Source organism: Platalea leucorodia, assembly GCF_965183815.1.
Source record: "Platalea leucorodia genome assembly, chromosome: 6".
NCBI lineage: Eukaryota > Metazoa > Chordata > Aves > Pelecaniformes > Threskiornithidae > Platalea > Platalea leucorodia.
The window spans coordinates 36,554,615-36,580,858 of record NC_138828.1 but is presented as its reverse complement, the minus strand read 5'-3'; the positions used below and the strand labels follow the sequence as shown (position 1 = coordinate 36,580,858).

Below are 26,244 nucleotides of genomic sequence, written 5' to 3'. Positions count from 1 at the left end.
ATTTTCACAATCTCGCCAGCTCAGAGATAATGTGCACCTCAAAATACAGGCCCTCTGGTTTATGAAACTCCTTACCGCAGGACATTGTACAGGCCAAAAGCAAACATGAGGTGGAAGGGATTAGGCGATTTCTCAGAAAGTAAACACATCAGTGACTGAGCCATTATGTGACTTCTGGCTCAGAAATTCCTAGATCTTGAAGTCCAGAAGCAGAAGGTGTTAATGGCCTCTGTCAGAGTTGGGGTGCTGGGGCGGACAGAGCTTTCTTCCGAGGCAGTATGACAGCTTTTACATCCTTATCTGCTAGGACGAGTCTCCTGGCACAGCCTCAGAGGACAGAAGGGTAATGCTATCTGAGAAGCGCTGTTCCCAGTATAGTTTACTGAAATTCTGCAAACAGCATACTTGTAATTACACGAGAGCTTTTGCTGGCGTAGGTGGAAGGAGAGAAGAGCACAGGTATTTTGCATTCCTGTCCCAATATACCTTCTTAGCAGAAAATTTAAATGTAGACCAAACTTAATAATAAAGTTACAATAGCTGGCAACCCTTTATTCAGCATTTCTGTTAGACCAATGACTTGAATAAGAAGTTACCCTTACTGCATGCAGACACGTTCACACTTTGCAGACAAGACTGCTAAACAAGGGTTATTGTTTCAAAGTGCCAGACCCGGACAGGTAACATTATTACCTGTCTTCCAGGAGAGTTTGTGCATGAAACATTAATGTTAAGATTTTGATGATGAAATAAAATCCACATTCTTTCATCTCAGTAAGTGGCCTGATTTCCCACTGAAATCAGGCGAAAAGGCATAGTCAACATTTCGGACAACTACGCCATTTTTACTGAACATCCTAAATAAACAAAAAGCCAATTATCAAATACTTCATTTGTGTTTCAAGAGGTGGAGCTGTAGTCTGTGCTACATTACAGCGTGTGCTATATCAGAGCGGCCACATAACACCTAGACCTACAGAAGATAAGATCTTAACAAACCTGAGAGATCTTAGCAAATAAAATCTCAGTGCACTAGTCTGCATTTCCACCCGAGACAGGGATGTTGCAGGAGCTTCTTCTTGCCATAGCAGGCTACTTTTATAAGCCAGGTGAGAGCGGTAGGCAGAAGAAATATCTTTTATTAGCATGAAACAGAGTTTGCGTTTTGCTTTTTCTTCGCTATTTTTCTGCAATAAGCTTTTTCAGCTTATTTTTCCCTAGCAACTTGCCTTGCTGCTGAAGCCCACTGAGTTCAGCTGGCAACTGCATCTGTCCCAGAGGGGGCTGGCTGGCTGGCAAGGGGAGAGTTAACAGGACTGGCACGATTTTCCTACCCTGCAGTAGTGCCTCAGGCCCCAGCCCAGACTGGGAGAGGAAACCGATCGTACTGGGCACTGCACACCCCCACCCCCCCCCGCCCAGTAAGGCACAACCCGGGTCCTGCTGGGCCCCCAGACAAAAGGCTGGGGGCAGGGATCGCCCTGCAGGGATGGGTGGGATGCGGTTTCTCCGGTTCCTCGCTTACCTCGTGGGCAGAGGTTTGTCAGTCCGAGATGAGCTGCAGAGATACGCGAAAGAAAAGAGTGAAAAGGGGGACATTCATAACCGGGGTTTGAGGCTGAACTGCCCATCGAGGTCAATCGGTGTTACTGAGCGCTGTCAGTTTGGGGCTTGTTTTTTTCCTGGCTTCCCATTCAAAAAAAAAAAAAAAAAAAAAAAAGGACAATAGAAAAGACATTTTCTCTGCACAGATCACTGAATTTTCCATATTTAAAAGAAATGTTAGGCCTCACTTACATCTGGGCATTAGCCAATATTGTACTGGTGTGGCTGCATCAGTGAAACCTCTCTTGAAACTTGTGCTGCAACCCCACAGCTTGCCCTGGGAACAGAAGGGCAAAAAAGACCCCCGGGGGCTTTGTCCAGCCGGGAGCTGGGTGTCCTGCCCCCTGCGGCTCTCCCAGCGCCCAGAGCCACAGCATCACCGAGGGTTCAGCCTTTGCGAAAGTCTGTAAAACTCCAGGGAAGCGTGCTTGGGAAAATGCTCGTACACTTCACTGGTTCTTAGGGATTATTTCAGGCTGGTGGAACGATGTTTCTGTTGACTGAACAATTACTGGAGGCGAAGTGGAAAGGACACATAGTTTATATGTTTATTTAGGCAATGTTTTCATTTTTTCCCCAGTATAGCTGTGCTGGTGCAAACAGCAAAGGTTGGAGAGCTGGGCTGGAGCAAACAGTGACTTGATACAATGAGATTGCATCCTCATGTCTTCTGGAAAAAAAAAAAAACTGCACTGAAGCAAGTGGCAAAGATGCTTTTACTGCATCTCTACATCTAACGCTGGATGTATTTCAGTCTTACCCCATGATTTGGGGTACCCTGCCCTCACTACTCTCCAGTCTCTAGCCTCTTTTGTCGCTGGTACTGGAAAGGTACAGCTCTTCCAGAGAGTAAAACTCGGGGTTAAATACTGCCTGGGTGTCAGAGGACGAGCTTGTGCTGCAGCAGGTGCCAGAAGAGGCGGCGGCTCCCGTGCTGGGGAAGGTAAGGCGAAGAGTTGGGGAAGGAGGGAACGCAGGAAGAAAGCACTCGATTAAAGATGGGGTGAACATCCCAAATGGGTTTGGCTGAGTGACACTTCCCAGCCAGTGGGCACAGGACGCCTGGTGAGAAGCAGGAGCGAGAGGATTGTGGGTTAAACCCAGAGGTGTGTGTTTAGGAAAGTTAGTTAGGCGGAATTTCTGAACCTGAGGTGAATAAGCCAGACTCTTCCCAGCGGGAGAGTTACTGAGAGCAGACGTGCAGCCTGGTGTTTGACTTGCTGGGAATGAAAGGGAAACCAAGGCAGAGGGCCCGTGGTCAGCTGAGCCCCACCACACAACCGCACCTTCTTTCTACAGAGGGCCTTCCTCCGCCGTATCCTTCCTCTTACCCAGTAATTGCCCATTGCATCCTCTCTCCTCCCCACACAATCGCTGTCGCTAGCCATTAGCCAGCGGCAAAGAGCAGGGAGCTGACGCTTCAGAAACAACTGCTCACCCGGAGAACTGTTGTCAAACACCAGACACCAGCACCGTTCCCTACGCCACCATCGCCCAAGACAAAAGATGTACCCCTCCAAATCCGCTTACACCAGGGCAAGCTCCTCTGCTTCCATACGAGAAAGGCTTTTCAAAACAGTTTCATGTGTGGCGGCTGCACCTCTGTTTAGGCTGTGGCACTGTAACTGCGAGGACAGCATTGCCCTCCCCTCCAAACAGTTACTCGGGCAACTTTATTTGTCTGGTTCAGAAGCCAGGGATCGCTGCAGAGGATGAGGTGCTATGGGCCTAGCCCTGACACCCTGCATGGCTTCCAGCTGCAAACTTGAGAGCAGGCTTTCCACAGCACGCAGCACCTACCGGCTCTCCCTTCCCTGGCCTGAAATCATTTGGAAACCCAGCCACATAAATGGGAGCTGCGTAAAGTCTGATGGCACAAAACGAAGCGTTCAGAGCATCTTGAAATGAACAGGACTCTACAGGATGCATTTGTGCCGTGTTCGTGCTTTGAGGCCAGCGGCTGTGGTGGCTTAGGTCTGGCAGCGGCAGCCTGAACGCCAGATTTACTGCTTGGTAAAATCACGGCCACAGCAGTTGGTAGCAGGCGTACGTTAGGAGCCAAAAGACATTTTGAAAAGGCTGTGTAAAAATAGGTAGACATCTTAAACCTTATTGCTTGTAGAGAAATGCCCTGTGAGTAGAAAAATGACTTTCAGTAAGTACTTACGTGAAGAGTCTTTGCCTTATTTGAGCGTGATATTTTGTACTGTATAAAATTATGGCTTCGCTGAAGTTTGCCCCTTCACAGCAGCCACTGCTACCCAAGCAGGCAGCAAAACCATAACAAACGCAATCTACTCTGTGTGCTTTTCTGAAAGAGCTAGGAACAAGTAGCTAAGTCCAGACAACCACGTGTAAACTGGTATTCCCACAAACTGACTCTGCATTACATTCATTTTTACGCAGAAGGGCTAACGTGGCATTTCCACTGACCCTGCAAGGTGGGATAAGCCGACCCTGCTGACCAAAGAGGGGCTTTTTGGAGAGGTCATTTTAGTATGTGTTGTTTTACTGATCCTGCTCGCCACACGGATGCAGAAACCTTCATGTTAGAAGGAGGGAGGAGGTGCCACAGCGGAATGGCTACAAGTCGGAGAATTTTACTGACTATTCGGAAAAAAAAATTGATTAGATGCCTGTCATCATGCAACCTGCATATTCTGAAAGCTGTAGAAAGAGCTTTTTCATTAAAGCCAGGATTTCTGAAATGCAAGTGATGCTGCAGAGGGCTTAAATTTTGTCCTATTCTGACCTTCGAACACGAGGTGTGTTATAAGTAGCAAATGACACAAAACAAAACAAATGGAGACCTTTTTTAACCCAGGCAGCAATGCTTTTTCTCCACTAGCACCAAAAGAGAGTCCTCCCAGAGCACAATACTGCAAAGTGTATATATCCTGTGATGCTCTGAATAGCTTTTTAGAAGTTCAGTAGAGCCTACATTGTATTTTTAAAGCAAGTGCTTGTAGGGTCTATTTTCCGGGCAGTGAAGCAATTAATATTTAAGGTATTTAGAACACTGCAACCATAAAGACATTTTTACAACATTAACATAGACAGTTACAGCAAATTGGAGTACTTGCAGAGTACAAAAGTTGAGAAATCTGGTCAGACTGGTTTCTGAAAGGGGGGGGAGAGAGAGAGAGAGACAGAGAGAGAGATCTGTTGAAGTGATAAACATTAAAATACTATTAAGATAGCATTAATAGTGGTGCTTTCAGAGAAGCTTAAGCAATCTGGTCACTCAAAAAAAACCAAACCACCCCAAAACAGATGAGGAAAACCAGACGGTGCAAAAAAAAAAAACACTTCAGGGAATGAAACTAAAAGGGCACTTATGTCAAATCCAATTGTGAAATTATACACAAAGGAAAGAACCTAAGTTCCCTTAGGAACCTCGAGTGATCTAAAATGCTTTAACAGTTATAAATGCAGCGCCTTTATAACAGATGGATGTTAATATCGAAGTATGCTCTCTATTACAAATCCAGTTTCAACTCCCTGCTCCCCAGCTGATCCAGAATGGAAACAATCCATCTTAGCGTTAACGTCAAGTTTCTTGTTTTGGCAGAAGTTTTTATTTACTATTGCATTTTTTTGCAGACATTACAGGCTTTGATGTGGATCATTTCTTTCAGGAGACATATTCACTGCAGAATTATCTACATTCAAGCTGCTCGAAAGCATCCCAACCACAAAATAATTGCTGTAGCCACTTCCGTGTGCCCCTAAGATTTCTTGGGGTGCACATGTGGGATTTTTTGGAAGGCACTGGAGAACTAACAGCACTTGACTGCTGGCGCAGCTAAGGAGTGGTGTAACTTGAGTTTTAACTTACAAATCTGATGTGGCAGCCACTAGAGTTAAGGGGGTTAGTGAATGGCTCAGACTTGACTTAGGGGCAACATTCAACTTTTACAGCTCAAAGGAGCTTTTCACTGGGGAACGCAGCTTTTGTGTTGGGCTGGGATAAGGAAAGCATTGAGCAAAGAGCTGTCTGCGAAATAAGGCGAGTTCTTCAGGAAGAGGCGTCGGCAACGGCAATGTCGAAACCACTTACGGAAGCTGGACTGAAAGTCAGGTTCGATTTTTCGGAGCCAAGTAGTCTGACCCAGTCGCATCCGTATCTTTTGGAAAGGCAAAGCTTTGACCTGAGTCCGGCCTCCCATGCGCTCAACTTTCTCTGCCTGAAGAGCAGCTCCGAGCTGTAGCCTGTGTTAATACCAGAGCGCGGCTGTGGTCCAAGCACCCCACTCCAAACTAGGGGAAATTATCCTCAGAGCAGGAGAAAAGACACGTGGAGGTCGCAAGAGCATGACGCTTTGGCAAGGGACCTCAGGTTAAGATTTTAGGGCCACCTCTTTCAAATAAATCCGTAACATAATATATATAAATATATATATAAAAATCCATAACATAACATACCTGTATTACAGAGTTCCTTTTCTGGATGAAGCAAATGACAGGCAAGCAGACATGGGGGTTGGAGAAAGGAGCTTGCCTTTGGGAACCAGAAATACGTAAGCAGAAGTAGGGCCAGTTGGAAAGATTTGCAAGTGTGGCTGGCATTTCTGTGACTGCTAATGAATGAGTCTTTTAAAAAAAATAATTATACAATGAAGAAACTCTAGAAATATAAATTGTAAAAGGCATTTAAGAATTTTTCAAAGGAGGTGGGAAACATCAAAACTCCTTTAAAATGGCTTAGAAAATGAAGCCTTCTTGAAAGAAAGCTACGTTCTTAGGTTATTATTATATGCTTTCCTAAGTTTTATTCAGCAGCTTTCTGAAAGCTGGAAGTGCAGCGTCACACTTAAAAAAGCACTGAAGTGGTAGAAGAGTCCACTCCTATATTTTCCTGAAAAAAACCCTTCCAGCGTAAAACCCAAAGCGCCACGGGTCTTCATCAGATACTGAAAAAGAGATTCGAAGAGCTGGCCGGTGGCAGTGCTTTAAACCGAAGGGTCGCGGCGCGTGCCCATCGCAGGCGCGTTGGCAAGGAGGGTGGCAAGGCCCGTCCGGTGCGCACCCCGAACCTCTGCTGCGCGGGCCGGGAAGGTCACGACTCACCATCGCGCTTTGGGGCGAGCCCTAAAATCTCGGCGTTTGTCTACATCTCGATTTAAGTAATTACGTGGGCTTGGATTCTGAAAAACACAGCTACAAGCACGTCTGGAGGAGTTATCAGGCTGCGGTCTGCATCCCGCCGCCTGGTACTTGCAGCTTGACCCCAGCACCTGTACCATTCAATTAAATTAAATACTGTACAATTGCTTCGAAGATGAACTCCCCTACCCTGCTTTAAAGCCTTCGGGGGCCTGGTTCGATCAGAGCCTCTGCTGATGACGGTTAGAAAAAAAACAGCTTTCACAACCCAGGGAAGAAAACGCCATATGAAATCTCTCAGCCATCTGTGGGGGGGGAAGTTTCAAAATTTTCCACAACTTGAAGTGCAGCCCAGGAGTATTGGCATCAACTGGGCTCAGCTGAGCCGAAATTCCTGTTGGGATACAGACTAAACAGGAACGGGTCAGGGATGCCCGTTAGATGCCCCATTTAAATAGCTGACAAAATATCTTTACGCTCCTTCAGCAATTCCCGAGGCAGTTTTAATTCTCTGGTTATTTTTGCAGCTAGGAAAAAACCCCGTTTGCTCTCCCCGGTTGCGGGGAGGTTTCGGCCTTGCCGGCCGGGGAGGCTGCCCGGGACAGCTGGCCGGACGAAGCGAGGCGAGGGCTCCCGCAGCCCCCCCGCGCCGCCGGCTCGGGAGGTGCTCGCCACCTGCCGAAAGGTTCCCCGTTTACCGACGGGCTCAAGCCGAAGGACTGCAGGCCCGAGGTGACTTTTCAGGTAGGAACGGCGAAGCGCCCAAGAGAAGCACCAGCCGCCGGGAAGCCTGGGCTCCTCGCTGGGGAGCGGCGCCCATCGCCAGCCCCGCAGGACGGCCGCCGCCCCGGCAGGCAGCTGCCGCGGCAGGGCTCTGCCAGCCGCACCGGCCCCGCCGCTCCCCCCGCGCTGGAGCAAAGGGGAACCCCCACGGGGGCCGCCGTCCCGCCGCTCCCCGAGGCGCTCCGCACGCACGGGCGACGTGGGTACCGCGCTGCTGCCCGGCCGGTGCCAGGGCGGAGCGCGGCCAAGGCGACGCCGCGGCAGCACCGCGGGGCGGGTCCGGGGAGCGGCGCCGGGCACGGACGAGCCCCCCGGCTGCCGGTTCTGCTCCCGGGGACGCGCCTCCTCCCCGGCTGGCGGCCGCCAGCGCCAGCGCCGGGGCAGCCCCGCCGCCGCCGTGCCCCCGCCGCCCCCCGGCTCCCCGCCCGGCCCCGCCCCCTCGCCGGCCCCGCCCCTCCCGGGGCGGGGCGGGGCGCGCGGCGCCGGTGGGGGCGGGCGGGGCGGGGCGGGGCCGCCGCTGCGCGCTGTGTGCTGGAATGCGCGGCGCCTCCCGCCGCGCCGCCGCCGCCGCCAGCAGCGCCTCCCCGCCTCGCGCGCGCCCGGCCCCGCGCGCACCGCCCCGCGCCCCGCAGCAGCCGCGCGGCCGGGCGGCCCCGCGCCGCCGGTGAGTGCGGCGGGGCCCGGCGGGGCCCGGGCCCGGGGAGGGGGGGAGCCGGGCCGGGCCGGGCCGGGCCGGGCGAGAGGCGCTGTCCAGGGCTGATCTGCGGCCGGCGGGCGGGCGGGGGCGGCCGGGCCCGGCGGGGCGGGCCGGGCCGCGGGGGGGATCAGCACCACGGCTAAGGAGCCGCCGCCGCCTGCGCCGCGCCGGCCGCGGGGGCGCTAGCCGGGCCTCGCCGCCGCCGGAAGGCGATGCCGCCGCCGGCCGGGCCGGGCCGGGCCGGGCGCAGCCCCAGGCCGCGGGCCGGGGCGGAGGCCCGGGGCGCCGCTCGCCCTCCCGCCGCCGGGCACCGGGTGGGCGCGGCCGCCGTGACCTTGCCGGTACCGAGCCGCTTCCCGCACCCCGCGCCCCCGCACTGGGGCCGCTGCCCTGCCCTGCCCTGCCCTGCCCGCCGCGGGGGGGAGGAGGAAGCCGAGCCCTCGCCTCGCCTCCCGTCCCCGCGGGCCGGCGGCAGGGGGAGCGGCGGGGCGGCCGTGCCCGGCCAAGGCCCCCCGGCGGCGGCGACGGCGGGTGGGCCGGGGGCGGCGGTGGCGGCGGGCGGCGCGGGGAGGGCCGCTTTGTGTGGGCAGGCAGAAAATGGCCGCATGCCTGGCAGGGAGGGAGGGCGGCGGCGGCGGGGGCACGGCACGGCCCGGATCCCCCGGCCGCCTCCCCCGCCTCCCGCGGCGGATGTGCGCCGGGCCGCGGAGGGGGGGCGGCGGCCGGGCCGGGCCGGGCCGCCCCCTTTTGTTGGCGGCCTTGGGCCCGGCGGGGTCCCCCGGGCGGCCGGCAGCCGGGCGGGGGCCCTCGGCGGGGCCCGGCGGCCTCAGCACCCACCCGCGGGCGCCTGCGCCGCCCCCGGTGTCTGACATGGCGGGCCTCGCCGCAGCGGGGGGGTCCCGGCGGCCCCCGTGGGAGCGGGCGGCGCTGCGACCCGGCCCGGAGCCCTGCCTGGGCCCTGGGGGACCGGGGAGGCGGCACGCCGCTGTCAGCGCCCCCCGCCCGGCCTCCGCACGGCGGGGTCCCGCTCCAGGCGCGGGGCGGAAGCAGGGAGCCCTTCGGGGAGCGGAGCGGGACCCCCCACCCGCCCCCGAGGCCGAGCAGGGCCCGTGGGAGCGGGGAGGCCTCTGGGCCCGGGTCCTGCCACCCGCCGCCCCGGTGCCTCGGCGAAGAGGTTTGATTTTCTGGCGGTACCTGGAGGGAGGGCTGCTGGGACAGGACGAAGCAGAGGAGGCTCTCGTGCAACGCGGGTGCTTACAGGTGTTCTTTCCTCTTCCAACAGAATTACTGCCATGGCAACTCAAGTGCTGGGACAGTCTGGTGGGAACAGCCTCTTTCCTGGCAGCGCTAATATCGGTATGGCATTGTCCAATGACATGTATGACTTACACGACCTTTCTAAAGCTGAGCTGGCAGCTCCTCAGCTTATTATGTTGGCAAACGTGGCCTTGACGGGAGAAGTCAATGGCAACTGCTGCGATTACCTGGTTGGAGAAGAGAGACAAATGGCAGAACTGACAACGGTGGGGGACAGCAACTTCTCAGACAGCGATGGAGAGGGTATGGAAGATACCCAGGCTGCGGAGAGTGACCGCGAGGCACCTGAAAATGTGGAATTAAGCTCTCTGGAAGTTCCTGCTGCAGAAACCCAAGGTCCATCTGCTTGCCCTCCTCCTAAGACTCCCAGTGTGGACAAAGATGCCTCACTGGAAGCACCGGGTACTCCCGAAAGCACAGAGGACAAGTGTAAGAGCTTGAAGAGCAAGCCGTTTCGTTGTAAGCCTTGCCAGTATGAGGCAGAGTCTGAAGAGGAGTTTGTGCATCATATCAGGGTTCACAGTGCTAAGAAATTCTTTGTGGAAGAAAATGCAGAAAAGCAAGCCCAGGTGAAGGAGTCTGATTCTTGCACCGCAGAAGAGGTGGATTTCTCGAAGGGCCCGATCCGTTGTGATCGTTGTGGCTATAACACTAACAGATACGATCACTATCTGGCTCACTTGAAGCACCACAACAAAGCAGGGGAAAATGAAAGAGTCTACAAGTGTACCATATGCACTTATACTACCGTCAGTGAATATCACTGGAAGAAACACCTAAGAAATCATTTTCCCAGGAAAGTGTATACCTGCTCACAATGCTCCTATTTTTCAGACAGGAAGAACAATTATATTCAACATATTCGAACTCACACAGGTAAGGCTTTCATCTTTTTTGATTTAAGTGTGGTAAGAGTACTGAGCAACTGTGATGAATGAAGCAAGCCAAGAGTCTTCTGTTTGCAAAGTTTCTTGCACCCTGATAAAGCTCTGCGCTCTCTCCTCTTGGTGCTACCAGGTTGTAGCCTCATGGAAGTGTGGATTTGGTTGGAGCTACAGTCTGCAGTCCTAGAGGGCTGAGAAAATCTCTCGATGTTGGGGAAAAGAGGAGATGAAGAGCATCCTGTTTAGTAATTTTAAGCCGATTTTTTGAAGAGGGCATGACAAAGTGCAGCTGTGATGATTGTCAGGGTCTACGACACGAAAGCCTGATGTAGTGTAAAAACAAAACAGGCAGGTTGACAAAAGGTGCCTAAATCACATAGGTAGTTTTGAAAATGGTACCTTCATACTGAGCTGAAACTTGACTAAGCTGTAATTACAGAGAAGAAAGGGCTGATACACACATGCAAAGGAGCCCTCCAGCATCTACAAAGTCAGAATAAGAGCTGAGTAGTGCTCCCAGTGAATGAATTCCTCTTAATGTGCAGGAGCCTCGTTTTTTCTAAGGTCTGCATCACTGCAGTAGCCAGAAGTAGACACATGCTTCTGTTGGCCTAGAGGAAGCCCTCTAGGGAGTCTTTGGCCTGATTTCCCGTCTTCTCCTAGCATCGGTTTTAATCTGGAGGAAAAGCGTGAGGCCCCTTTCTACTCTGGTTTATACCAAGTGGAATCGGAGGACCTTCGCTGTTGCTGCCGTCCCGTGAGCTGGGGCCACAGGTGATTTAGGAAATACCTTCCTTGGTGTCGGGGAGCCTCGCCAGCCTCTCACATGGGGAGTCCTGAAGCGTGCCCAAACTTGAGACTCCTTTCTAGGAGGGGCCGTCATAGCCCCCTCACCTCTTCGGGCAGTGGGGTATAGCTGCTTTGCCTCCTGATCCCTTTTGTGGAAGCAGGAGGGCAGTTCCGACCTTTCTTGCAGCTTCTCAGCAGCTTTCATTTCCAACTTGTCAAGGCTTTCTGAGGAGAGGGCAGACTTGCTAACCATCTTCTAGCGGGCTGACCTGACTCGGTTCCCCTTTATTGTAGGCTGTGCCGGCTGAGCAAAACACTGGGGAATTTCTCTTTTGAAGTCATGTTTTGTCACAGCAGTGACATGAATGGTTTGGAGGCTTCAGTTCAGTTGTCTGCAGCTGTCTGGAAGGGGAGGGCTGGACTCGGGCAGCCACGGGGCTGGGCTTGAGCTCCAGTGTGCACAACTTTGCATTCGTCAGCGTGCATCAGTATCTGCTTTGACGGGGTTGGGAGGGTCTGCTGGGATTTTTAGTCCGTTAAGGCATGTTCTTCTCTTAACAATAGCCACGTGCTGTTGTTTAGAGGATACCATCAGTTTAAAAATCAGGCCTGTCTAAATATTTTTTTCCTAAACAAGTAAACAGATTGTTGTGAGAGGTGTTAGGAAAATGGTGTGGTTTATCCTCCAGTTTGTTTTCTTTGTTTGTATTGTGGGAGATAACAGGAGAGAGACCAGGTAAAAATGACGAAATAATAGGAGAAAAAGAAATAAATCATCCCGGGAACTCATGGCCAAATGTGACCCCATGCTGTGGTGCCTGTCTGTTTTACATTTGTCTCGACTTTAAATTCATCCCTGCTTGTGTTTGTACATGACATTAGGTCCCCGCTCTGATCTCTGAAAGCTCTTGTTGAGTTTTACAGGAACTAACCATGAAAGCGTGTTTGCTGAGGAAGCGCTCTGTTATCACTGCATTTGACCAATTTACCAGTGAACTGTATTAAAAAAAAAAAAAATCAAGCATGGTTAACTATGTAGGCTATTGTCCAGTTCCTCTTTTCTCCTTTAAAAATAGTGGTGCAATCAAGGTGTCGGGTTCTTTGGTTTGCCATGTCTTTTCATTGTTTTAATTAAGCTGAAATGAGTGATTATGATTTCAGCATTTTTTAGTCCACCCTGGTAGTTGTTTCTTTGCTAGCTCTTACCTAAAACTTTAGATCTTTCAGCCAGCTCTCACTTGATAAAAATCTTTCAAATATGTTAGTAGGCTCATTTAGGAATGTGCCTTGTTTTCAGTAACATTGATTTCGTGGGGGAGAGTGTTAAAGCTAAAGGAAGAGTATTAGAAGAATGAAGAAGCTACTGGCAGGTATATTTATACATCAGGCTAAAAGTTTCTGCTGGTATTAACGTATAATCAATTGCCTTAAAAAAAGACAAACAAAACCACAATGCAAAACAAACAAACAAACAAACAACCCCCCCCAAAAAAACACCCACAGATATTTTATAGTCAAAAGTATTTGCAGACTGTTAACATAACACTACTGAATTTAATAAGAACTGTCTGAATAATACTAAAATATCTTTGGATTATAGTTTTCATTTAAAACAAGAAAAATATTTGTTGGAAAAAAGATGCGAGGGATAAATACATACCGCATTTTCTTCCTATTTTATGGGTTCAGAATATTAAGAAGAAAGTTGGAATTGTTTGTTTCTTTAGTTTCCTGATTGCTAATAGGTTAGATAATTAGATGCTCTTTTCTCTCTCCTATTTTTTGTACTTCACCTGCTTTTTTTCTGTGTGGGAAAATGCCTCCTTGCAGATAATTGGATCCTGCTGTGTTTGAGCCATCCAGTTTTCTGAAACACTGACTCTGTACAGAGTGCAGTTTCACAGGATCAAATGCTCTGCTGCTGCTGCTGCTGGAGAAAGGCAGTCTCAGTTTTCTCCCTGTATCCTGGGACTAGTTGATTCAGCTCACTAAAATGGCAATAAAATATTCCTTTCCTCTTCCCCAGGTTGTTTTTTTGCTGGTTAGTGAACTGAATCGACTTACTAAGGACGCATACAGATGCCAGAGCACATGGCCAGGAGCAGGGAAGGGGGCTGCCTGCTAGTACGTTGCACGGTGGGAGAAATAACTGATCCTCCACATGTTTGGGCACCCGGGGAAGGCTGGCAGAGGTTGGCTGCTTGCCGGTCGCTTGCGTCCGTGTTGGAAAGCTAGGTGTCCATGAACCCGCCCTGTACTGAAAGATGCCTTGCAGCTTGTGACAGTGCTTGTGTGGCAGGCTGCTGACAAATATGGGGGACCTTGGGCGGAGGGGTGGTTTAAGGACCCTGCAGATGGTCATAAGCTTGTCAGCTGGGAGAGCTACATCTAGAAGAGCCTGTCTGCTGCCCAGGAGGGGGTGGCTGGAGATGTTCAGGGCTGTTCCTTCCTTTGCTGATGGGGCAGAAAGGACCCTTTGTGTCAGGGACAGATCTACCTGGACTCATTTGTGCTCATTAGATGCGTTAGACCAAGTTTTGACTTGGTTTATCCCACCAACTATCCACACTGCTGATCCTGGAACTATACTACGTGCAAGACAGTGCAGCATTGTTCTCAGTTTTTTCCATTTTACTTGTTAGAAGCAAATTCTAGAAAACTTAATTGAAAATCATCTGCAGAGCTATATGAATAAGACAGCCACTTCCCAGTGTTCAGTGCCTAACTTTGGGCTGTCTTTTTTTTTTTTTTTTGGTTGTCATAGGGGAGCTTTCTTGCTTGCCACTGTGTTGGAAGTTTGGTGGAAGCAGTTTCTTTTCAAGCAGACGGAACTTTTAATACTTTTACAAGAAAGGCTTTACAAAGAGATGATCTTAACCTCGTTCACTGATGTGTTCATTTGCATAGAATTATGTGCCTGCTTAAGCTTTTGCTAGGTCGGTGCTTATTCTTTAAGTGTCTTGTGGAGAGTTTTTTTGGTGGCTTGTTTGCATATAATGAGCCTGTAAAATTACAATAAAAATCCTTTGGGGAATAGCGTTTTATAGAACAGCCCTTACAATATAGTCAGGCATTTAATTCTCAAGTGGCAATAACACATTTTAAATGAGTTGCATTCATCATACTTTTAAATCTAGTACGTTTTGATGCTGTGCTCTGTATAAAATACCTGAAAGAAAGCCTTTTCCACATTCCTAATGTTGTAGGTAACTTTAAAGATAAGAAATTTCAGGTAATGGGAAGAAGACATAACTGAATATTCCAGGACCTTTGGCCACATATTTTCAGATTATAAGGAGTCATTTAAAAACAAACCCATTTCTTTATAACAAAAGGCCTACCCCTCCCTTGTACATGACTTAATCTTATTGTGTGTATTGCACCAATCTCCTACCTTGTTTTAATTGGAAGAGGAGGAGGGGTATGGTTGTTAGGGTGAATTTACCTTTAAACTGCTGATCTAATCAAGAACGATAGTCTAAATGTTTGATGGGAGGAAGAAATGTGGGATCAGTCTGTGTTAGGAAGACCGCTTCTGCTGCTCTTTTGGCAAAGGCGTGCAGTGGAGCCTCACATCACACGCTGGCAGATGAAGGTCTTTGCTGCGGCGGACAGAGCTATGCCTCTGAAAGTGAACAGCCTGTATGCAGGGCTTTTGCTCGTGTTCAGGTCTCAGTGATTTGGAGAGCACGTTGGTTGTATGCTTCAACTGATGCAGCAAAGTGCTGTAGTGTAATTCTGACCATGACTTGAATAAATACTAAAACCAAGTAATAAATATTACTTTTCCCTTCCCAGCTTCTCTCCCCTCTTCTGTTGGGGGTATCCATCCACCCTAGACTAAAAAGTGTTTTTACAACTTGTAGTGGAGACAAGGCAGCCTAGATCCCTTGGCTGTGCTAGCAGTTTGGGGCAAACACCCCATGTACTTATCAGGACCTGCCTAACATGTTAATTCTAAAACTGTCTGCCTTTATTTGGGGCTTGTCTTCACTTGAAGAGGATTTTCAAGTATCGCTGTACTGATAGTTACACAAGCTAACTGTCCCTTGTGGAGACCTAATTTATGACAGGTTAGTTTCCATCAGTGCTCCAGAAACAATAACTCTGCAGGCAGACGGATTTGAGTCTTCAAAATAAATGTTGCTGCTACGCTGGAGCTTTTGCTAGCAGCATAGTTTCATTGAGCAAGGGCATCGTGCTTTTCCATGCTCCAAGCTAATTTCACTCTGCCAATAAAACTTTGGAAGTAGAGACCCAGTCTCTATCTGTGCTTGTGTTCTGGCAAATGCAGATCTGTGCTGAATGGGTGGTTGCTCCCCATCTTAATCCGAATTAAACACGGAGGTTTCAGGTAAGGTGTTACATGAAGCGAGAACATACCTGGTTTCTTACAGGGTCTATATCTTCTGTGCATCTTTTGAGTGCTGGGAGAAAATACTGTAGGAAAGTCAGCTCTGGTGGCTTAGGCCTTCCTAAAGGTGGCTGTCCTCATCACCTTTTGCCTGAGGTTACCGTCTGACCCCAGATGGACATCAGGATGTGCCTCTCTCCTATTCTGCCCCTTCACTACCCTCGTTCATATGGCATGACACGGTGCACTGGTCCAGCTCGGGCATATGCTTCTCACTGTGGCCCTTTGCTGAGAGATAATGTGCCCTCAAATACAACTTGGGGATCTGTGACAGCCTCACATGTATGGCTTGGTAGCCAAGTTTGGGAATCAGCTGTGTTTCAGTAACTAATTTGCTGTTTGTTTTTGCAGGAGAGCGACCCTATCAATGTGCTATGTGTCCTTACTCCAGCTCTCAGAAGACCCATTTAACCAGGCACATGCGCACCCACTCAGGTTGGTAAGGGGCGGCAGCAGCATGACTCAGGAAAAGGGGGTGGTTCACAGAATCACAGCATGGTTGAAGTTGGAAGGGACCTCTGGAGGTCGTCTGGTTCAGCCCCCCTGGTCAAGCAGGGCCACCGAGAGCGGGCTGCCCCGTTCTGTGTGAGATGTCATCCAGTACGGCCTGAGCTTTAGCTCCTGTTTTAACAGGGGAGGTTGTCTTTACCTGCTAAGGAAATGCGAAGTGTCATTAATAAAAGTGATAACAGTGGAATATATCTTCTTTCCCTTTTACTTTCCAAGGTGTAGTCTGAGGTTCATAGGGCTGCTCTAGTAGTCCTAGTAATCTAGTAGCAAATACAACATTGTGATGATATAGGAGCAGATTCTTGTCTTCTGTCTGCTGCCGTAACTCAGTTCAAATCAATGAAGCTGGGAAAATTTTGAGCAGCTGAGAGTCTCCTCTGTGATGTCTGTGATTTCATCTTATCCAGGGGTTCTGAGGGAAACCTTAGCTTTTGCTCAGTATTACAGAAAGATGTAAAATAGTGTCTGCTTATGGCAAGGAGACACGGAAGAGAAAAAAGCAAACTCAGAGGGTGTTCACAAGTTACTCGGTCTTGTGGCACTAAAAGCCAAATTAGCAATTTTCACTAGCCTTTATTTCCCATTACTGGTCATAAGCTGTGGTGTTACAAATATCTGCTCTCGCTCTCTTGCGAATCTCTTTTTGAATGAATTAACAGCATTTTTGTGAGTTGTAACAGCATAGGCATGCTAGACACAAGCACAGTCGTCCTTTGTGACCCTCGTAGGGGAGTTCAGGTAGATCTCAGCCTGTGCCTTTTGGTTTGCTAATATCTGAATTGGCCAGACCCACGTGAATTCCTAATCCTAAAAAACAGTCTCCTGAAAGTCTCCTGATCAGTAATTGTTTCAATTTCAATAGATGAGGCTTTTACTTCAAACCAGAAGGCAGGCAATTTTAACTGTTGAGGATGAGGGGTTTGGACCCATTAAAAATAGCCAGCTTTAAAATGACATGCCAGTATTTTGGTTTGAGAATTTTGTGAATCGACTATTGTGCTTCCAGAAACAAAAATCATTTTTGGCTGAACCTCTGGGCTAAATGTGAATTTGCAAATGGTTTGGTCAATACTGAGCCCAGAAACTATTTCATGAACTCCTTATTCTCCCCTTGTCTGTGCAAAGATGTTTCAAATCCAGAGGAGATGAGGAGTGGGATCTGCCCTTGGCCCTTGACTCAAAGGTCTGGGAGGGAGGGCGTGAGCTGTGCTGAGAGAAGTAGGAGTGCACATGGGACTCTTGCTATCGGGAGTGTTTTATTAATAGCTCTGATAACTTCTGTTGCATGTCTTGCTGCATTGCCCAGGCAGTGAACCTTCTCTGTGGCAGTTTCTGGACTCCTGAAGCTTGTAGGCTGGCCTTTTAAGGCAAACTGGTGCTGGAGCTTTCTTCAAATGTCAGACAGTGAATGACAGTGGTTTAGAGCCTACTTCACAGCTGTATTCGTAGCCATCTTGGTACATGTCCTTTCCACTTGTGCAACAAAACCCCTGGATTTAGTAGAGGTGCTGGACACAAAATCTTCGCATACAACCTTTGAGTTACCCTGTTGCAGCTACCTCTGAGCACTCGGTGCAGTTAGAACGGCTTGTTCATGTGTATGTGAGAGAGAGGCTGTTCTTGTCCTCGCTCTGTGTAACATGGAACTGTTCCTTGAAGTGCACGCGATAAAGGTGCATACTTGCGAGAAGGATGAGCAGTGAAGCACATCAAGCTTAAACTTGTGGAAAATGTCGCCAGAAAATGGGGGGGGAAAGGAAGGAAGGAAAGAAAGAAGACAGGCTGAAGATAATAGGGAATCAAAGTAACCCTTCTTTAAATAATGAAGAGATGCTGCAGGCAGACATGAAATGATCTAGACTCTTGAACAAGTGTCCCCATCCTTCCTGCCAGGGAGGTGGCACAGCCTTATATAGAGTTTGTGCGGGTGTTGCAGGTCTGCCATGAGGCTAACACACAGACACCACAGTCACAGTGACTTCATCTTCACTGCAGGCTGCTCCGGTCTCCTGAGTTGTGCTGCAGAGGAGCAGCATGAGTATGGGCAGTGTCAGGGCAGTGGGTTGCAGGGGTGGGAGCAGTACTATTGTACCGTGAACAGAAGGGGCTGGAGTAGATTTTCAACGTACTTAGGAAGTGGCATGCATTAGTTCTGCAGGTCGGTTTTGAGATGCTGGTTCAGAGCTCAGGAGCATCCTAAATTCCTCAGCTGAATTTGCACATGCACAGATGTTCTCAAAGTAGTTCTGGACTTGAGTTGTTGCGCTGGAAGTGCTTTTCCTGTTTGCTTTGATGTGTAAATGGAAAGCCACTTCTGCTGCAGCAGCACGTACTAAGCAGAACATTTCAGGAATGCTTCTGCAAGAGTCACTGCAAAATTGTAAATCCATATTTCAGTAGTAACACAATGGCTTTGGACTGCATATGGTTGGCTTGCCAAGAGTAGGCTGCAGCCAGTACGCCATGTGTTTTGAGACATCGTAACAGTGAACTGAATTATCAGAGGTAAAGATCATCTGAGCAGTGTGTCCTTTTCATGTGCTTTGGGTTTTGCTAGCTTCTTTTCCCTCGTTTCCTTTTCAATGCAAACATGAAGTATGCTAAATCTGTGTAAAGTTGGACTTTTTTGAAACGTTTGTGTGAAACTGCTATTCATCAAATGTTACATTTCCATTTTTCTACAATGCATTCAATGGACCAGTTGGGTATGGATTCCATTTGCTAATATTACTGTAGAGAGATCTCTGCCGGTATGTATGCATAGCCAGAACCTGTGACGTTGTTACTGCTTGTTTGGTTTTTGGATCCCCTTCCTCCCAACCCTTGCCCCTTCTCTCTTTTTTTTGTATTTTGTTCTTGGTGTCTTGTGAATGTGTTTGTGACTTGTGGATTTCTTATGTTGACTTTACTTAATTTTAAAGGCGCATGGATGATTTTTTTTTTCTTTATGAGTTTCATATTTCTGTATCTGTATTAGTGGGAAGTGATTCCCCCCCTCACCCCCCATGCTTAATAATCACCATCATTCCCTTCCGCCCTTCCTTCTTTAGGTGAGAAGCCATTCAAATGTGATCAGTGCAGCTATGTGGCCTCAAACCAGCATGAAGTAACTCGTCATGCAAGGCAGGTTCACAATGGGCCGAAGCCTCTGACTTGCCCACACTGTGACTACAAAACAGCTGACCGCAGCAATTTCAAAAAGCACGTTGAGCTCCACGTCAATCCGCGCCAGTTTCTCTGTCCTGTTTGTGATTACGCGGCATCTAAAAAATGTAACCTGCAGTATCACATCAAATCCAGGCATCCTGATTGTTCTGACATCACCATGGATGTTTCAAAGGTGAAGCTACGGACTAAAAAGAGCGAAGCTGACTTTTCTGAGAGCATTAATGACAAAGCAGAGAAGGAACAAACGAAAGGGGATACAGCTGCAAAGAAAACTGAGAAAACTGTGAAAGTGGAGAAAAAAGATAATTTGGCAAAGGAAAAGAAGCCAACGAGCAATGTTTCTGCAGGCCAGGTGACAACCAGAAGTCGGAAATCGGCTTCAGAAAACAAGGAGGTGGATATTAAAACTGAGAAAAACACTGAGAAAACATGTAAAACAAAGAAGATCAAAAGAAAGGCAGAGGCTGAAGTAACTTCCTCAAAGCAAGAGCCTGCAAATGATACCTCAGCAGTAACAAAAAAGAAAAAGAAAGTGGAAACTAAACCCAGAGACTGCCAGGAAGCTCAAAAAAGTGATGTTGTACCAGAGGAGGAGCCTAAAAAACAAAATTCTTGCCTCAAGAAAAACAGAAAAAAGAAATCTCTGAAAAGTAAGCACAGTAAGAAGAGCGGTAAACTCGATCAGGAGAAGATCGAGGACGAGGAGATGCCAGACGAGTGCCCTGTCACAGAAGAGGATGGATGCGTGAAGCCGGACACTGAGGGCAGCGACCAGAAGGAGCAAGATCCCACTGACACAGTGGCATTAAACAGCGATGGTGGCCATGCTGCCAAGGGGGAGAGCACTGATCCCAAAGGAAGCTGCATACAAGACCCAGGACAGCTTTGTCTGCCAGCTCAGGCTGCAAACACAGAAGCTGAGGTGGGGGACCAAGAAATGCCTCCTGCAGCAGGAGAGAGCAAAGACACTGTTGGTGAAAAAGAGGAGGAGAGAAAGGCAGACAGAGGGCAAGACACTTGCCCTGAGGAATCTTCCCGTGCAGTGTCTTCTGAAAAAAGCTTCGATGTGCCCATGGACGTGGTACCAGATCTGGCACCTGAGAAGGAGCCAGAGGAAACCTGCGTGGCAGAAACTGTGAGTAACTCAGACCCGATGGACCTGACTAAGACATGCCTGCCAGCGACAGAGGCAACAGGAGATGCCGTGCCGGCACCTGCGCCCCCAGAAGGGTGTACACAAAGCCCTAAAGTTGCTCTGGCCTTATCATCTCCGGATAACACAGCAGTGAATGAATCTCAGGAAATGGATGAGGATGAGGGCATCCACAGCCACGAAGGCAGCGACATAAGTGACAACATATCAGAAGGAAGCGATGACTCGGGGTTAAATGGCGCTCGCTCTGTACAAGAGGAGACAAGTCCAAAGACGTCACAAGAAGCTGCAGACACCGCAGTGGCCAGGGAGAACTATGTATGCATTTTTTGTGACCGTTCATTTGAAAAGGAAGGTGAATACAGTAAGCACCTCAATCGCCACTTAGTCAATGTGTATTATCTTGAGAAGGCAACAAAAGGGCAGGAGTAGAAATAGCTGTGGTTTGGGGGAATCTTCTTTTGTAAGGTCTTACACAGCTTATGTACAGATATTGTAGATTATTTTTTTTTTTAAGCACGATTTGCTTTAGTGTCTGCATTGGTTTGGTTTTTTGGTTTGTTGGTTTTTTTTTTTAAGTTGAAAATATTTTTGACAACTTTTTGTGTAATGGTGAACTCATTAACTATTGGAGCTCTTCATTAGAGAAGGCAGGTAGGGTGTATGAGGCTGTGTCGTGTAAAGTCAGTGTAAGCTTCTAGTCTATTAGCTTATGCAGTTCTTTTATAAATTGTGTTTTAGGAACAAGACTGTAGCTAGCAATACACAAGTTGGATGTTTATAGACCCATTGGCATTAGTTGCTTTTTGTTCTAGCAGCCAACTCCTTCTCTCTCTCCCCTCTTCCCTTCCGCCTTTTTTTTTTTAGTTCTTCTTGATGTGTGTTGATATTCAAAGTGTTAAACTACTTGATGGTTTTTCTACCGGGAAGATAGCTTCTATTCCATAAAACAGCACTTTGTAAAAGAAATCAAAGTTGGCTAGTGATGAACATAACTGTTAAAGATAATTATAATTGTGAACATACATTTCAGATCCCCTAAGTGTGAATGGTGAGCCAAAATTTAGGAGTAGTCCTTCCAACTTTTGATTGGAGAACCTCTGTCTTGATTAATATCTTAATGACTATGATATGTAATTTGCTTTGTTGAGGGGGAGCAAGTCTGTTATTTTTAATTTCTGCTTTTTTTTTTTTTTTTTTTGATTGTGCTTTAAGGGCTTAAAATATTGCACATTGTTTTTGATTTTTACCTATGCAGTTTAATCTTTTAGGAATAGCGCTTGTGCAGTACATGTACACTTTATATATGCATGTTTGGTTTTGTTTGTGTAAGTAAGTGTTTTTTTTTAATTTGGAAAGGTTCAGATTCGTTGCTTACCATGAAACCGTTTTCTGTGACAGTTTTCTCTGATGCTCTTTACTGTAGATTTTTCTTGTTTTCCTGGGGTATTATTAGTTGTGCATGAAGTTGCTGAAATTATGAAGTGCTTGGCTATGTATTTTTGACTGGCTTTAAAATTGTATAGTTCTTGAGCAAAAGGATAGCAATGCAATTTCAAAACACTATTTTATAGGATTTGTTTTATCATGGAAATGCCACTTCTGATATTTTGAATACGCAGACAAAGTAATACATTCTAATTTATAATTTGGGGTCACCAGACAGGAAAATACTCAATCTCAATGGAAATGGTCTGCAGATTCTGCAAGTCCAGATGATTTTTTTTTTTCCCCCCCCTCCTCTTTTCATTTCTGGGGTGGACAGCAGTCAAACTTCATGAGCTTAAAAAAGGTAAAATAGTAGCACTGGTGCAAATACGATTCATCAAATTCTAACATCTCACACACCAAAAATACAAATAAAGATAAATCAACTGGTAAGCAACAAACCTGGCATTAAAAACTGTAGGAATTCCTGCTCCTTATTCATTCAAGTTGCATTTAATAAAATCATCCTGCTTCCATGTGGAGAGAAACACATAAGTGATCAGATTGTCATCTCAGGTCTACATGCAAGAAATGTCATACCAGGAGTTTCTAATTCTAAACAGATTTAATTTCTGGCACACACAAACACAAGAGCGATTGCATGCTTACTGCTTGTAGCCAACCAGTGGCAAAAGGTAAACAAAATCCAAACCAGCAGGGAAAAAGCAAAACCCTCCAGTCCCGTCTCTGCACTCTTCTGACCGTCATTAGCCGCCTTTCCAGTGGGAGCAGTTGGGGGCAGCTTCTCTGGTTGTCAACTCCAAAGAAGCAAATTTGGAGGCAGGTGTTACCTGGAGAGTGGAGTTGAGAGGAGTTCAGACAGTATTTGTCAGAGGCTTTATGGCAAATACTCTCGATGCAAGCTCTGGAATAAGCCCTATTCTTCTCAGCATCTTCCCCTCCGAACAAACCCACTGCCTTGAATGAATAGAGAGCAACGATGCTACATTGCTTCTGCTTTTGGGAGAGATTGGTAATAGGAGGCCAAAGATTTGAGAGGGAAGGCATCCCTCGTGGCAGAAATAAATTGTATAATGTACAGTGAGTTTTTGTTTGCTTAGATAGTGTTCAATCCTTACCTTGGCTGTGACAATCATTGTCAACTGAAGATCAAGTTGCAACTATATTTATGTTAAACATTAAGAAAATAAACCTAGGTGAATTGTTTTCCTAAACAACGAGTTGTAATAGTCTTAGGTGTATTTTTTTTCTTCATAATAGTGTTTCCTTTATATATAAATGTTGCCACCATTTGTGAGCGATGTGAGCAGATGCTGGGAATTCCAGTACTGTGTAGAGGTTTTATAACTCCCTTCATATCCTTGCGAAGAGCCTTTGCCATCTCGTGAGAGACTTCAAGGACTTTAGCTATGTTCAAATAAACTTGTGGACTGGCCTGAATTTTTTTCTCGTTTGTTTTTAAATGAAAATAATGGTGTTGACTGACTTTAAATCTCTCTCTATGAGATAAAAACAAAGATGTGGTTCTCTGAGATAGATACTCTGCTGCACATTTCTGTGAAGTGGTCAAGGTTTCAATGCTTGATCTGACAAGAAGTCTTTGAAGACGACAGTCGGCTCCTGTTCAGCAGTGTTTCTTACCACAAGATTAGAAACTGCAAATAAATTATTAACATATTAAGAAGAAGAAAAGTTGATTCTTTCTATCTGAGACCCATCAACAATGTGCTGAAATACCTGATGTTGGTGCAGAACTGTGTTGGAATTCTCTGCTTGGTTAAGACCAAGGTTTGGGAGTATGTTACGGTAAAGCAGCAAGGATGTAATGCATTATGTGTAACTAAAATGTTAAGACATTGATAATATTGAGTATTTGGGGGGGGGTGCAGGTCAGGTAACCCACCATACATGGTGGTCTTACATTGTTGTATCTCCCTTTAAACAATGCCTTTTTTTTTTTTTTTGTCTTTTTCAATATTCTTAAATTATTTTGTGTTGGTTTTGCCAATGTTAGCATTTTTGTGTTTCTTGGCAATAGTATCTGTACGAGTGTTCAACCTCCAATATGTGGTTGGAAGGATTAGCACACTGATAGCCCTACACTGCCAGCCCTCGGTTGAGCAACGTGGTGTTTGGGGCTTTTGCTGTGTGAATCTGTACACTCGGAGTAACTGCCCTGAGAAATGATCTAGAAGTGGGTAGCTAGGCATTAATAATAATCCATGGTATTATAATTGCTGTTTCTGGATTTTGATGATCTAGGCTGGAACTTTAGTCGTTTGAAGAAGAATGTTTAACAACTGACAGGCCAGTTAAGATATGGTAACGTCATCGATTTCAACAGATTTAATTGATTTCAACAGATTTAATGTAGCTGAAAGGTATTAAATTCAAGATTTTCTTGAATGTCAGTTGTGTAGATATGTGGCGTGCATACAATATTAACAGAATCCAAATAGCTAATGGAATTGTCTTATGTGTACATGTATTTTCCCCCTCTAAAATTACACTAGCTAACAAACTTTTGTAAGCTGGCATGAAAACATGTTTATGATGTTTAGTTGCACCATGTTTGATGCTTTTACAGTGCAATACTTGTATTCTCTGAATTAAACCAAAGGTAGTTTTTTTTCATGCTCTCTCTACTGTAGTGCATGACAGTCTTTTCTATGTTTGTAATAGATGTAAAACAAGCCAGATCATACATCCTGTTTTTACGTACAACATGTATAAGAACTCTTTTGTCCAAAATGTAGTATAAAGTTAAACTAAATTGCATTATATTAACCCTTACAAGTGTATTGTCCTAAGCATAGTTATGATTAAATAAACTTTATTAAGGAACTCGCAGCTTCTATCTCCCACTTATTAACGGCTATGAAAGCCGTTTGTCACTAAAGGCAGGAGCAGCGCAAGCATCGTTGGCAGAGCTCTCAAGACCTCCCGCCAGCATGGCCCGGGGCAGCCAGTACGCAGATGCCACGTGCGTGCACACGCAGACTTGACTGCAGGCAGGGGCAACGGCTCCAGAAAGAGGTTCTTTTGCCATTTCAGCGTATTGCGTTCGTTTCCCTGCCCGCTTCAGTGAGGGCCGGGCACAAGGTGGGAGATGCATGCAGGCGGATGAAGTTCAGACTTAATGCTGGACCTGTTTGTGGCTTGGCAGGACAGGCCTGATGGGCATGAAATGCGTGTTCCCTGCCATGTGAGAAGAAATGCGACTTGAGGGAAGCCGCAGCTTCTAAATGTGAGTTTTGGAGGTCATGCAGGTGGCAATTCCTTCTGTGTTCCAAAAGGGTCTCTGGCGCTGTCTCACTTGGGAATTGACAGTAGATGTATAAAAATGAGGTCACCCATCATCCCTGTGGCTACGATACTGTATATAGATACTGAAAATGGCTTGAGAGCTGTGGAGCCCCGTATAGCTTGCAAGGGTGACTTTTCATCTCTCTGCCAGCCCGTCCCTCTTTGAAAACCTGAGCTGGATAAGCCCATGATGCTAACTAACCTGCCTTCTAGGGCTTGGTCATTCCTACCTCCTACTAAAGCAGAACAACTCTTACTTGCTAAGGGATCGAGGCAAACGGCATTTGATGAACTTGTGGGGATAGTTGTATATGCAGCTGCTGCAGCTTTGAACAATTTGGGACGCTCTAAAAGCTGTGAGCATTTGCCTTCTGATTACATGTTTTCCCAGAAGCAATGCCCCCCCAGAGTGGTCTTAGTCTGTCAATGGGAATTTGGGTTTCTGAGCCATGCCGTCAGTAGTCAAGCAGCAACGAGCAGGGTGCACCGCTACCACGGGACATGGCCTTGGAGGGCTGCAGGGTGGCGGGGGCTGTCATCACCTGGGCAAGGGGCAGGTTTGGGTTTGCTCCCCTCCAAGTCTTGTAGGCAGCGTGTATGCAGTTGGTGGTAAAGCCGGTGTAAGGACAGGGAACAGCAGCGGTACCCATGGGCTGCAAGGGAGATGCTGTGAGAGCGTGGCATAGAGACGGCAGGGTCTGGGTGCTTGTGAGCTTCTTTGCCTGGCCTGTGTGAGTTAATGATTTCAGGCTGGATCGATAGAGGAGGCCCTGCCCTTTGTACCACCAGCTAGTGCTGCCCCCTGCCCCAGGAAGGTGTTCTGGGGACAAGCCAGCTGAAACGAGAGAGCATGAGTGGGCTGGCAACCTGAGAAACCATTTTCCCTTAAACCTGCAGTCAGGTCATCCTGATCTTTGACTAGCTCCTTGCACCGTGGCAGAAAACATGCTAATTTTTTCCTGATAGAGAACCAGGATAAAACCTTCTAGGCTGAAAATATGCTTAGAAGCTTTATGCTTTATGCTAAATTGTTGTTTTACAGAACTGGGTAGCCGAGCACAAG

The 26,244-nt window shown here is 47.6% G+C and overlaps 1 protein-coding gene across 3 annotated transcripts; it reads left to right on the top strand.

Annotated features, from left to right (window-relative positions):
- The first annotated feature begins 8,065 nt into the window (after nt 1-8,065).
- Nucleotides 8,066-24,680, top strand: REST (RE1 silencing transcription factor). Of its 3 annotated transcripts, XM_082314935.1 has the most exons (4): nt 8,066-8,158; nt 9,474-10,384; nt 15,947-16,030; nt 19,156-24,680. In XM_082314935.1, exons 2-4 carry the CDS (start codon nt 9,484-9,486, stop codon nt 20,856-20,858), a joined length of 2,688 nt encoding a protein of 895 aa, XP_082171061.1. In that variant the 5' UTR covers nt 8,066-8,158; nt 9,474-9,483; the 3' UTR covers nt 20,859-24,680. The 3 variants fall into 3 exon arrangements, with proteins under 3 accessions (XP_082171061.1, XP_082171063.1, XP_082171062.1); XM_082314937.1 differs by lacking the exon at nt 15,947-16,030; XM_082314936.1 differs by lacking the exon at nt 8,066-8,158 and having other exon boundaries at nt 9,398-10,384.
- The last annotated feature ends 1,564 nt before the right edge of the window (nt 24,681-26,244 follow it).